Genomic DNA, 13,145 nt, shown 5'->3' with positions numbered 1-13,145 from the left:
GCCGTCTCGCCCAGGCTATGCAAATGAAAGCAAAGAGCGATCTTTATGCTAACGAGCTCTGACGGCGCGCTGCGATTGGAGGAATGAAGCGGGGCCGGGGATGAACGCGAGGCCACGCCCACCCCGGCTCGGGCCGCGCTATTGTGCAGCGGGGCCGGGAGCGGAACGGAGAGGGGCTGGGGGGGGAGGATCGTGCCTACAAGTGAGTGGAGGGGATGGAACTGTGATGGGAAGGGAGGAGGGTGGGGGGATGGAGTGCGGCCCGGAGCTGGGCAGGCACTGGGAGCGGGGCCAACGCCGCGCAGCGCCGCTCCTCCCTGTACGGAAGGGGGGGCACGGCCCCAAAGGCCCCCATCCTGGAGAGGTTTTGCGATGGGAGGCGGCCGGAGATCCGGAGTCGTGATGGAGCTCCGAGCAGCGGTACTGCATGAGCTGTGCGTCCGGAAGGGGTTCGGGTGCGTCCGTGGGTCGGCGGGAGGGAGGGAGGGAAGGAGGAAGGGGGGAGCGGGGGCTGCCGCTGCTGTTGCTGCGAGGAAGTGGCGGGGGCCGCCGGCAGCTTCAGTTCCTGGTTTCGAGGAAGGCGCTGAGCTCACCCGGCTGCGCTCCCGCTGGGGTTGTGACATCTCTGGGCCGCCCCGAGCAGCGCTGCCCCGCGTCCGGCCCGACGGCGGCGAGCATCGCCCTCCATCCCCATCCCACCCCGGGCTGCGGGTCGCACGGTGATCGCTATCGCGCAGCCGTGGCTGTCACCTCGCCCACCCCGCTGCGTTGGGGTTCGTCCCCAAAGGGACCCGCAGCTCTAAGGATCGGGATGTGGGAGCTTTGCTGTCCCACTGGGGCCGGTGGGGGACACGGGGGGGGTTTCGATCAGGCAGCACCGCGGGATCCCTCACGCCTTTTCTTGCTGCGCTGTTTTCCCCGTTGTTTTTACGAACCGGGAACGAGTGCCCGCTGAGCTGCCGGTGTCCCCTGCCGAGCCTGAGGCACAGCAGCGTTCTTTTGGCCTGCATGACCCCCCTTTCCCCCTTACCCCAAAAAGTGGTTTGAGTGCAAACGTGTTCAGACAAAAAGCCGCTCTACCCCGAAACCCGCTCCCTGCAGGCAGCAGCCGGGACTGAGCCTCCAACCTCCCTCCCCCGCGGCTTTGAGCCCCGCGGGGCCGTCGGAGCTCTGAGCAGTGTTCCTGCAGTTCACCGAGGCGTGAATGCTGCTTCGTGGTCCGGGAACCCGCTCTGAAAGGCCTCGGCTGCAGCTGGGGCTGAGGGGGCTGAGCGACCCCCCTCTAATGATGCTTGCTCCCCATTGCTCCATGGATGGCACTCTGCAGGGTTGGTGGAGGTGGGAGTCTCCCTGCTCTGTCCCCATGGCTGTCACCAAGATGTGGCACACCCTGTCGTTCTCTCAGCAGGGTAATTAATCCAGCCCGTTAGAGTGTAATTAGCGGCACGCGGAGCAGAGCTTGCACAGCTCCCGGCTGCTATTGAAACCTCAGCATGGCCAAGTGGTGGAGGTATTCGGCCCAGGGTGTATCTGGAGGTCCCCAAGTGGTGCCCTGGGGATGGCCACAACCCTGCAGCACCTGCATGCTGCAGGAAAAGCCTCTAATCCACACCACAGCCCCAGAGCTGCAAATCCCTACTTAAATCCTACTGTTGGGGTGAGACCTGCATGCAGCAGAGCTGCCCAACATCAGGGGTGCATGCAATTCTCCCACCGCCCCGCTCTGCTTCCCCCAGGCACTGTGGGCACAGAGCACACTCCAAACCCTCCAGCAGGGCCCCAGCAGCCCTAGAGGAAGCAGCACGAGGCTTTTCCCTATATGCTGCCCCAGCAGGGCAGCTCTCCCCACCGCAAGGCTCTTCCCCATGTCTGTGCTCCCAGGGATGCTTTGGGCTCTGCATCTTCTCAATGTGACTAAAGAGCAATTTTGGCTCCGGTCCCTGGTGGGGTTGGGATGCATCCAATTTCAGATCCTGGCATGGAGAAGGGAAAGCGGCCCCAAGCTCTACAGCTGTGCTCCAGCATCAGCCCTGGGGGGGGGCAGGGATCCCCAGAGCCCTGCACAGTGAGATTCTGGGGGGTGGGGGGAAGTGGATGCCTGACCCCCAGTGCTGCTGCTGTGTGGGCTCAGCCTTTACTTGGGAGAGCTTTGAATCACCTGCAGTATCCCCATGCAGCAAGGTTCTGCCACATCTGTCACTTTTCCTGAAAGCCCCTCCACCAAAATGACATGATGGTAAGAGGGAAAAATCCTTTTTTCTTTTTTTTTTTCTTTTCCTTTGATTTTTTTTTTTTGCTTTTTCTCCTCTAAATGAGCTGCTTGCTCTTACAGTGGCATAAGAAGGCCTGAAAGAATAACCCAACGTAGCTGTGCGCTCAGAAACCACAAAGCAAAACAATCCCAAATGTGTGGTTTCTACCCTTGCTCTTGGAATGCTCGGGTTTTGCACTTGGAGCTGAAGAGAAATGCAAAACATCAGCGGGGGAACATTCAAGCCTCTGAACCCCCCCTCCACCTCTGTGTGCCACTGGGGCTGCCCCAGATGTGCCTGGGGTGGGAGTGACGCAGGGTGGGATGAGCTCTGCCCCACATCCCCCCCTCAGGGTGGAGGTGTGGGGCTGAGAACCCTGCACTCATTGCATGCGTGGGGGCACGGTGCCATCACTGTTGTCATGTTAATCAGCAGCGGCAGCTCGGGTGGAGGGAAGGGGGGAGGAGGAAAGGGCTGCTGTCAGACTGCCTTCGCTGTGTCAGCTGTATCCCAGTTCTCAAAGGGGGTCGATTTCTGGTGCCCATCGGTGGTGCCACGTCCTTGCTGTGCCTTGTGATCCTCTTGAAAGACCTTCTCTCTGTGCCGTGCTGGTGGCCGTGTGGTGACATCCTGAGGGTGCGTGGGGTTGGGCTGGGGGCTGTGGAGCCCTCAGGATCAGTGGCTCAGCGCCATTCAGCACAATAACCCTGCAGCGCTCTGTCCCCGCCCCATGGCTGTGTTTTGTCCCTGGAGCTGCTGCTATGGGAACCCTGGGGACACAGCTCTGAAGGGCAGGTCCCGCTAGCAGGGCACCCGTCCTGTCCCCCAGCTCTGGTTCTCGCTGCTGTGGGCTTGTGACTGTCTGGGGTACATCGGGGCACAGCTTGGATTGGTGCCCTCGAACAGAGCCTGTTTAGCACCCTCCTTCCCTCCCCCCAGGATGGCAAGCAGCGATGTGAGCCACACTGGTGATGAGGAGGACCCCAGCTGCTGCGGTGCCATGGGGTGGCACAAGTGACAAGGACAGTGCAGGACGCCATGGGCAGCTCCTCGCCTTGGCTGCGCTGGACTCAATCGGAGCTGGGCAGCCAGGAACCCAAGTGCTGGGAGGAGGAGGAGGAGGAGGAAGAAGACTTTGAGAAGCACATGGATGAGAACGGTGTCATTGGGCTGGGGGCTGCCACAGCGGGGCTCAGCGATCCACAGGACTCAGGCTCTGAGTGGGGACAGGAGGCAGCTGGAAGCCCAGTATGGGGTGAGTATCCTCTGCTGCCCCTAAAGCCTTGGGGAAGGGACAGTCACGCCGGGAGGAGTCCTTGGGTGGTGGGGGACTGGGGGATGGTACACATTGGTGGCAGTGCTGCTTTGCAGGGGACGGCGAGGACTTGGATGTGGAGTCCCCAGCAGAGCCACGCTGGTATGCACAGCAGGATCTGACAGAGGAGGAGGAGGAGGAAGAAGAACAGGGCAGCTCTGAGGAGGACGAGAGGCCAGAGGGGCCCTGGGGAACAGAAAGCGATGGGGACCCCTATGCTGAGACCCCTCTGAAAGTCCTGGGTACCACCACGGATGGTGGTGGCACTTCAGGGCCTTCGGACTCCAGTCCTGTCCCCATGACTCCTCCCCTCCAGCGCCGGGGCTGGGGCAAAGCCAAGGACCCCAATCAGAGCTCCCAAGCCCTGCAGCAGCCCAAACCCAGTCGGCTGTCCCCCAGCCCCCGGCATCACACCGACACCAAAAAGCCAAAGGACCCCACGGACATTTGCCCATATGGCCGAGGGCGGCTCAACCACCCCCTGCCTGACCTCTCCAAGGTGGAAGCACGGGTGAAGGTGGGGCAGAGCTACCGCCCCCCACCCAGCAGGGCCCTGTCCGCCCGTGCCAGGCCCCACGGAGGTCCCCTTGTCCCCAAATCCCCCGCCGAAATCGTCCGGGAGGTGCTGCTGAGCAGTGGGGAGGGGGCCCCACCACGACCCTCTGCCCCCTCCGGAGTGCCACAGGAGCTCCGCTCCCCCAGGCAGGCCACTGCGCTGGTGCAGCAACTGCAGGTAACCCCAGAGCTGGACTAGGATATATGCCCTGTGGGATGGTCATGTCCCCTTCTAGGGATGCACGTGTACCCCCTTTTGTTGCTTATATCCACACGTAGAGCTGCTCCTGTCCCATCACCCCAGGATGCCCATGTTCCCCTTGGGACGCCCTTGTCTCCTCTTTGATGCTCTTGTTCACCTTTGGTTTCTCCTGTTTCCCCAAGGGATGTTCCTGTCCCCTTCCGTGGCTTAGGATGCTCATTTCCACACCCTTGGGATGCTCATGTCCCCCTAGGAATGCTCCTGTCCCCTCCCCAGGATTCTCCTGATGCTCTTCTGTCCCTTGGGAGGGGAGGGATGGTCCCATCACCCCCCCATGCAAGGCTACATCCACACCAGCTGTGCAGGTGTGGCAGCTCTGTACACCCCACAGTTCCCCTCCCCATGACATGGTGACGTGTGCCCCCCGCAGGATGACTACCACAAGCTGCTGACCAAGTACGCCGAGGCCGAAAACACCATTGACCAGCTGAGGCTGGGGGCCAAGGTGGGGAGGGATGTGGGGATGTCTCCCAATATAGGGGTGGGGGGGATGGGGATGGGGACAGATGTGGTGCTCTGCAGGGCTCTGGGCATCCTTTCATCCTCCTGCGCTTCCCCCATTGTGCAGGTGGGGAAACTGAGGCAGAGTGCTCCAGGTTCCAAACTAGACACCCCTCACGGCCTTGTTGCAATGGGGTTCAGGTGCCCCCGGTGCAGTGCCTGCTGTCTCTGCCCCCAGGTGAACCTGTATGCAGACCCGCCGTGTGCCAGCCGCAGCGCCCACGCCGGCACCATGAGTGGTGGCTGCAGGGTGATGGCCTTCAGCATCCCACGGGCCAGCGCCGCAGCCATCAGCACAGCCCCAAACCCGCAGCTCCCTGTGGGTGGAGGTGAGCTGAGAGCCAGGAAACCTCCTGCTCCAAACCCAACCACCCCACAGGTGCCCCGGTAGCAGGGGAAACGGTGCTGGAGGTCGCCAGCTCTGCTTCCCTTTTGTGTCCAATTGCAGCTCCAGCGCCACAACCAGCAGAGCGGGGGGCAGCATCCCAGCCCTGCTCTCCTCGCTCCCCCCTGGGGGGCTGCCCCACATGCGTGGGGCCGTGCTGCTGTGCAGGGCCACGGCTCACACGGACACTGGCAGAGCAGACCCGCAAATTTCAAGCGCAGGTAAGTCAGGGGGACAGCCCCCAGCAGGGGGTTCCTAACCCTGCTCAGCCCCTTCTCTCCCACCCAGGTGGATTCCTTTGAAGCCTGGATCCGAGCAGGGAGCTCTGTGCCACAGGAGCAGCTCCAGGTACAGCATTGTGTGGTGCCCCAACCCATCCCTAAAGGCCCCATCCCATTCCCAGGTGCCCTATCTCATCCCTAGGGACCCCATCCCACACTAGATACTCCATCCTGTCCCCAAGGGCCTGTCTTGTTCCCAAAGTGGCCCATTTCATTCCCATCCTGTCCCCCCAAGCTCCTATCTCTTTCTGCATCCCTAACCCCAAAGGGTGCAGCCCCAGTGCTGTGGAGTCACTGCAGGGAGGTTTGGGGGCTCCCTTTGCACAGCAGCGGTTCCAGAGGCTGCAGGATACACAGGATGCACTGGAGCGGGCGTACCTGGAAGCACGGGAAGAGCAAAGCCTTGGGGACACGGGGAACTTCGACCCGGAGCGGTGAGCACGGGTTGTGCATTCCCTGGGGTTGCAGTGCTGCTCTGAGCCATGCGTGGGAGCAGCCCCAGCCCCTCGTCCCCCCTGATGATGGGCACTGTGTTGCAGCACAGTGGAAGGGGACATCTTCTGCCTGGGGATGCGCCTGGAGGAGCTGAAGGAGCACCTGGAGAGGGCAGCACCAGGGAGCCATGTGGTGACAGAGGGCCCCCCCAGCACCGGGGAGACAGCGGGGGACACCGAGGTGGTGGCAGTGGGGCCGCCCCGACCCTTACGGCACAAGCAGCTCCAAGCAGAGGGGGACTTTGGGGATCTGTTGCAGCAGTGAGTGTCCCTCAATGGGAGGTGGAGGGCACTGGGGGGGGGGGAGCATCCCAAAACCTGCCCACACCCCACAGGTACCAGCACCTCAAATCGCTGCCGGCATCACTGAGCCTGGAGCAGCTGAGCCTGACGGGGAGCGCAGCTCTGGAGGAGGCTGGTGGCACCGTGGGAGGGGATGGCGGCCCAGGGGGGGTCCTCAGTGGGACACAGTCACTGGAGGAGGGCACCGACCACGAGACCTCCCCCTCGTAAGTGTGGGTGCAGTTGGGTGGATTCGGGGTGAACAGCCCCCATGGCACGCCTGGTCCTTGCTCTCACTCCTCTCTCCACAGGCCCCCCCCTCAGAGGAAAGCAGTGCCGCTGCCCCACACCGAACCCCCACACCCACAGGGGACCTACGGCCGCCTGTCCCCTGTCACCACCCCGCTGCCACCATCCACCTCCAGGCTCCCGCTGGCATTCCCTGAACCTTTGCCATCGCGCACAGCCCCGTCCCGCCGCAGCAGTGGGACGGGGAGCACAGCCCCTCAGCGCCATGCCCTCAAGCCCTGCCAGCAGGTGGGGTGCTTGGGGGGTTCCCTGAGGCCGTCCCCGTGCCTGGGGAGGGGACACGTGGCCCCAGTCCCACTCCATTCACAGGAGCAGCGCATGGTGTCACCGGAGACGGACAGTGGCTTCGTGGGCTCGGAGAGCAGCCGGGTGTCCCTGTTGGCACGCACCCCTCAGCATCGACCACTGGGCACTGGGTACAGCACCAGCACCCCGAGCTTGCTCCATGCCATGGGGCAGCAGGGGGGAAGAGGCAGTGGGGTGGGGTGGGTGGGAAGTGGGGGCTGCCTCACTGACACATCCTTCCCCAGGACTCATGGCGTGCTCGAACCTCCTGTCCCCGCTCCTCTCCATCCGCAGAAGAAGGAAGGTCCGCTGCTGCCCCTCAGGAAGGGGCTGAGGGGTCCCTGCCCAGCCCCTGAGCACGGCCCTCCCCCAGGCCACAGCGTGCCCCCCAGCACTCCCTCGCCGAGCAGCTCTCCACTGCGCTGGGCCGGCAGCCAGGGCAGTGAGCTGGGACCTGAGGGTGATGATGGTGAGTTCCCAGCCCCCAGCTGTGCCCATGCCCCACGCTGCCCCACTGACTGCCCCATCTCTGCCCCCCAGCTCGCTCTGACTCAGAAGGAGGAGACAGGAGCTGCACCAGTGGGCACCCCCCGGGTGGGATGCCCGCCTCGCCATCCCCAGCTCCGGCTCACTGTGACCTGCTGGGATCCCGCATGGAGCGCGAGTGAGTGTCCCCAGCCCTGCCAGTACAGGGTGTGGGGGAGTCCCTGAGAGTGCAGGTTGTCCCTTTTGATGGGGGGCTGACTGGGAATAGTGGCTCCTGATGAGAGCTGAGTCTGCCAAATTCATGACGTGTGTGATCTGATCTGGCTCTGTGCTGGCTGTGGGTACACCCACTGCTAAACAGCATAGGTTTGTATGGAAGGGCCCCCAGCTGTGTCCCGCAGCGATGGGTTGGGGGACTTGGGGCTGTCCCTGTTCCTCAGTGTCCTCTCATCATCCCCCCATCATCCCCTGTCCTGTTCCTACAGCCGGGCCATCCGTGCGCTGCAGGACGAGGTTTGGCGACTGCGCCTGCGGCTGGAGGAGAGCCTGCACCGGTCCCACAGCTACCCTGAGGGCAGAGCCCCCCACATCCCCAAGGGGAGGAGGCAGGCAGCAGCCAGCAGAGCTTCATTCCTCCGGGATGCAGCACCTGTGGGGTAGGTAGCCGAGCAGAGACCAGATTGTCCCCAAAGAGCACTGGGTTGGGGGGTCTGGAGCACCTGGAGCACCTGTCTCTTCTCCTAGCTCTAACTCTAACCCATTTCCCTAGCTTTAACCCTAACCCTTTTCCCTAGCCCCATCCCCTTTTCCCCTAGCCTTTTTTCCTTCAGCCTGAGCAGGGTTGGCTCAGAGGGGTCCACGTTCCCAGCCCAAGTGGGGGTACACAAAGGTGTTCCCATGACACTGGGGTGGGATCCCTTGGTAGCAACTCGCTGAGGGTTGCACACCTCAGATATCTCCCTGTGCCTCCCTGCTGCCGGCTGGGTCCTGCCGTAGTGCTGTGCCCCACGTCCTGGTTTCTCTAATGGCTCCGTGCCCTCCGCAGGGAGCACAGCCCCACCTCACGGGGCAGGATGACCCCGGGCGGCCCCAGAGGCAGATGGGCATCGCTGCCACGGGATGGGACACCGCCAGACTTCAGTGAGTGGGGACAGCTGGGACCTCTCCAAAAAGAGAAAGGATGCGGTGGGGACCGGGTGCGGGGCACGGGGATCCCGGCATCCTTGCGGGTCGGGGTGCAGAGCCGCTTCTTTCCCTGCAGCCTCCCAGTCGGACCGCTCGCTGCGTGCGCACGGTGACAGCCGTCCCCGAGCCGCGCCGTCCGTGCACAAACGCCCTCGCAGCCCCCTGGGTGCGGTGTCACTGCGGGGACAGCAGGCGGCTGAACGCCGGGAGCCCGACCCGCTGGGTAACGCACACGGTGGCGCCGACACCGCGTTCGGGGGGACGCGTTACCGCGTGGCGCCGCCCCGTGGGGAGCCGAGCGCTGCGCCGTGCCCCCGCTGCCACCCCGACGGGACAACGACGGGTGAGCATCGCGTCCCTCCTGCTTCCCACCGAGCTCCTGCTCGCTCCATCTGTGCGTGTTTCCATACAAACTTTCCCCCTCCCTCGCCTCCTTCCCCATCCCCGCAGGCGCCCCATCAGTCGATGTCAAGCGGCCGCAGCGCAGCGGCGCCTCCAGGACCCCCGAGAGCTGCCCAACGTGCCGGGCATCACGCGGTGACACGGACAGAGCCGGGCACGGTGGGTGATACCTCAGGGGGTGGAGGTGGCACAGAGCTGGGAACATCGCACCCACCTCACCCACCGCCTCCCACCCGCAGCCCAGCGCAGCAAATCGGACGGCAAATCCCCGCCGGAGCCCCGCGGCCGCCCCCAGGCCGTGCAGCCGGAGCAGCTCGCAGGCTGTTGGTACCTGGCGGGGGGGCCTCCCGTCGCCTACCTCGCCCCCGTCCCCGTGGTGCCTTACGGGCCCTCACTGCTGTAAGGATGCTCAGCGGTGTGTGTGTTGGGGGGGGGGGGGGGAAGGGGGGTCAGCTTGAGCCGGGGATGGGGGGTGAGGGTGAGCTGGGGGAACCTAAAACTGTCATAGAGATGGGGAAGCAGAGCCCCCCGGGGGCAAAGCTGTACAATGACCCCGTATTCTTTTATTCATCTTTTTCTTCTTTCTTTGGTTGTTTTTTTTTTTCTTTTTTTCCCCCTTTTTCTTAATTCCTTCATTTTTTTCCTTTGTCGTTCTTTCAATTTCTGTCTTTTTCTCTTCTTTCCTTTTTTTCTTTCTTTATTCTTCATTCTTCATCTTTTTTAACTTTTTCTTCCTCCTCTCCTCTCCTCTCCTCTCCTCTCCTCTCCTCTCCTCTCCTCTCCTCTCCTCTCCTCTCCTCTCCTCTCCTCTCCTCTCCTCTCCTCTCCTCTCCTCTCCTCTCCTCTCCTCTCCTCTCCTCTCCTCTCCTCTCCTCTCCTCTCCTCTCCTCTCCTCTCCTCTCCTCTCCTCTCCTCTCCTTCCCTCCCCTCCCCTCCCCTCCCCTCCCCTCCCCCCCTCCTTTTCCTTTTCCTCTTCCTTTTCCTTTTCCTCTTCCTTTTCCTTTTCCTCTTCCTCTTCCTCTTCCTCTTCCTTTTCCTTTTCCGTTTCCTTTTCCTTTTCCTTTTCCTTTTCCTTTTCCTTTTCCTTTTCCTTTTCCTTCCTTCCCTTTTCCCCCTTTCCCCTTTCTCCTGCTTCCTTCTTCTCCCTCTTCTTCCTTCTTCTTTCCCTTCTACCATTATCCTTCCCTCTTTCCCCCTCTCCCCCCAGGTACTGCCCTCCAACCTCACCTACCTCAGCCCCACACCGCACCCGTTCCCCACCGCTCTCAGACCTGGAGGAGGACCTGGATCTCTCTCTGAGCACAGCAATGGCAGCAGCACGCCGTGCCCGCGTCACCTCAAGACGGCTGGGCCAGGTGCTGGCAGCAGAGCTGGGCCGGGCACGGGCAGTGCGGAGCTCCTGCCTCTTCTGAACAGGATCATCCCATCCCATGCCATCCCATGCCATCCCATCCCATGCCATCCCATCCCATGCCATCCCATCCCACCCCATCCCATCCCATCCCATCCCATCCCGTCCCATCCCATCCCATCCCATCCCATCCCATCCCATCCCATCCCATCCATACTGTGGGAATGGGCACCAAGCCGGACCCGTCCTGCATCTCCCACATTTCTGTAGGTCCTACCAAAACACCTCTGTGTTTACCTCAGTGCCACGCTGGCGCAGTAGGAGCCATTTCCACAGCCCATCTCTCGCTGCTTTCAATGTATTTTAGGGTGATTTTTAGGGTTTCTCGGTACGCTGCACTCCCCTCCCCTCCCCCCCAGCTCCAACCAGAGCCCGACCCCATGGGTTGGGGATGAGGTTGGATTTCGGGTGCTGTCCCTGCACCCTGCTGTACCCCAGGGCCACTCTCCTCTCTACACTTCTATGTGGATTTTTCCCCAGGGTACCATTGTCAGAGGGTTGGTTGACCATATATAATGCTGTGTGTGTCTATATATAGGTTCATACACGTGGTTTGTTTTACATTTCCAGCACAAACCCTCGGGGAAGCTGAGCTTTTCCCCATAACTTAGTGCTGCACGGCCCTGTGATGTTCATAATGATGCTGGGTGAGGTTGAAGGGCTGCAATGAGGCGGGATTTGGGGTCCCTCCCTGCACATGGCTTCCTGGGAGGGTGTCCAGGCAGAAAAAGAAGGGACTGGTAGTGTTCCCTTTGGGATTCCTAAAGAAATTGGGAGTTTTCTTTGGGATGCTCAAAGAAAAGTGCATTTTCTTTGGGATTCCCAAAAGCAATGTGATTTTTCTTTGGGATTCCCAAAAGCAATGCAGGTTTTCCTTGGGATTCCCAAAGAAATGGGTATTTTCTTTGAGATACCCAGAAGCAATGTGGTTTTTCTTTGGGATTACCAAATAAAGGGGTGTTTTCTTCGGCTTTCCCAAAAGCAATGCAATTTTTCTGGAGATTCCCAAAGAATCATAGAACCATAGGATCGCTCAGGTTCTTTGGGAATACCAAATCAATATGACTTTCCTTGAGGCTGGTAGAGTAAAACCAGCCCCAGGCATGGGCAGATCCAGCCCTGGGATGGGACCCAGCACTCCTATTCCCCCTGCTTTATAATAAATGCCTATTTTTGTAGCAGAACTGCTGTTGCACACCCATGGAGGGGGGGTCCATCCCCACACTGGTTCAGCCTGACCCCCCCTCCCTGCCCCCAGCACCACATTGACTTAGCAGCGGGGTCCCTGTGGTTGTGTAGGTCCTACCTAAAGCGCCCAATTACCTTCAGACTTTTGCATATAATAACTTATTATTGAGGGGGGGGGGAATTGCTAATGGAGACCCCTCAAAGAGCTCACACTGAGCAAGGGGGGAAGCAGGGATGCCCCATGGGGCTGCATTCAAGCAACGGGGAGGAGCGAAAGCGACTTTTCCCCACCTCTTTCCTAACCACCCCCATGTTTTGTACCCAGATCACTGCCTATTTTTTAACAGAATAAACGGGGTTGTTTTGCTCGTTGGCTTTTCTCCTTCGTGGAAGCGAGAGCCTGTGTGCACTACAGATGGAGATCGCGTTTATTGAGTCACTGAGTGCTTTAGTACAGAACAGATATACAGAGATGATACATGTTTGTGCTTCAACACTTCCAAACATTTAGGTTTCCAGTAACTTCAAGGTAAACAAGTTCCAAGACAGACTAGTTTTGTTTTCCTTTTTTTTTTTTTTTTAAGTTTTCCTTTTTGATAAATTATTTTTTATATAAATAACCGTAACAGAAAAAAAATTAATAATAATAATAATTAATAATAACGTCCAACGTAGGGGATCCTGAAGCATGGCTAAACTGAAGGAACTCAAAGAGGGGCGGGGGAACCGACGAATATCAGTGCAATGATACAGCCTTTGCCCTAAAAATATATCTTTAACTTTATGGGCAAGGAGCAGACGGGGAAAGGAAAGGGGGAAACCACCACCGAGGCAAAGAGAGAAGGGTTGGGGGATGGGGAAAAGGGGTCACAGCCTTCAGGGGGAACAGAACGAAACGAAGAACCCCAAAATATCGCAGTGCGTCTATTGGCTGGGGGGGGGGTGGGGGGAAGGGGGAGGGAGTACAAAATAAGAGGAGTTTTGGTTCAATCACCATACACCAAGCTGTAAGAACGGCACGAGACACATTGAGTCATTACACAGAGTCCGCTGGGGGGGGCGGCACTGCTTGGGGATGGGGGGGAGATGGGGAGGGAAAGGGGGGCACGAGCGGGGCGGGGGCCTCATAGCTTCCTGCATGGGCACACACATAGCAGGGGTATGGATGTATGTGTGTGTGTTGTAGGGAACCCGGAGGGGGGGGGATGTTGGAAGAGGGGGGCAGGGGAGGGGGCCGTGCAAGGAAAGGGTCCCGGCGCCGGGTCCGACCCTTCTGGTCCCTTTGTGAGGGTTCGGGGGTGGGCAGTATGGGGAGAGCCCCCTTCCATCCCCCCCCCCCCACCACCACATACATGCATACATCTGGTGGGGAGAGGAGGGGGGGGGGGAATGGGTTCTGCCCATAGAATGAGAGAACACCGACAGTGGCACCACAACCCATGGGGGGGGATTGAGGAGGGGGGGAGGGTAAGGCTATAGGTCTGTCTGTCCGTGGGGACGTCCAGGGAGCTCACAAGGAAGGGTGTGTGGGGGGGGTGGGATTCTGTTCTTT

At 60.4% G+C, this 13,145-nt stretch overlaps 1 protein-coding gene across 7 annotated transcripts; it reads left to right on the top strand.

Moving 5' to 3' along the window:
- Positions 1 to 105: 105 nt before the first annotated feature.
- Positions 106 to 12,256, top strand: AKNA (AT-hook transcription factor). 7 transcript variants are annotated; one of them, XM_052668091.1, is made up of 20 exons: positions 106 to 202; positions 3,192 to 3,507; positions 3,624 to 4,300; positions 4,755 to 4,829; positions 5,064 to 5,214; positions 5,334 to 5,491; positions 5,559 to 5,618; positions 5,879 to 5,985; positions 6,091 to 6,306; positions 6,381 to 6,554; positions 6,639 to 6,864; positions 6,946 to 7,052; positions 7,167 to 7,390; positions 7,462 to 7,585; positions 7,893 to 8,063; positions 8,453 to 8,592; positions 8,669 to 8,935; positions 9,043 to 9,153; positions 9,234 to 9,393; positions 10,202 to 12,256. In XM_052668091.1, the coding sequence occupies exons 2-20, from the start codon at positions 3,291 to 3,293 to the stop codon at positions 10,404 to 10,406; spliced, it is 3,570 nt and encodes a 1,189-aa protein (XP_052524051.1). In that variant the 5' UTR covers positions 106 to 202; positions 3,192 to 3,290; the 3' UTR covers positions 10,407 to 12,256. The 7 variants fall into 7 exon arrangements, with proteins under 7 accessions (XP_052524051.1, XP_052524053.1, XP_052524052.1 ...); XM_052668093.1 differs by lacking the exon at positions 106 to 202 and adding an exon at positions 276 to 420; XM_052668092.1 differs by lacking the exon at positions 106 to 202 and adding an exon at positions 276 to 434.
- The last annotated feature ends 889 nt before the right edge of the window (positions 12,257 to 13,145 follow it).

Source organism: Tympanuchus pallidicinctus, unplaced genomic scaffold (genome assembly GCF_026119805.1).
Source record: "Tympanuchus pallidicinctus isolate F22 unplaced genomic scaffold, pur_lepc_1.0 scaffold8, whole genome shotgun sequence".
In the NCBI taxonomy this organism is placed as follows: domain Eukaryota; kingdom Metazoa; phylum Chordata; class Aves; order Galliformes; family Phasianidae; genus Tympanuchus; species Tympanuchus pallidicinctus.
This window is presented reverse-complemented; position numbering and strand designations above follow the sequence as displayed.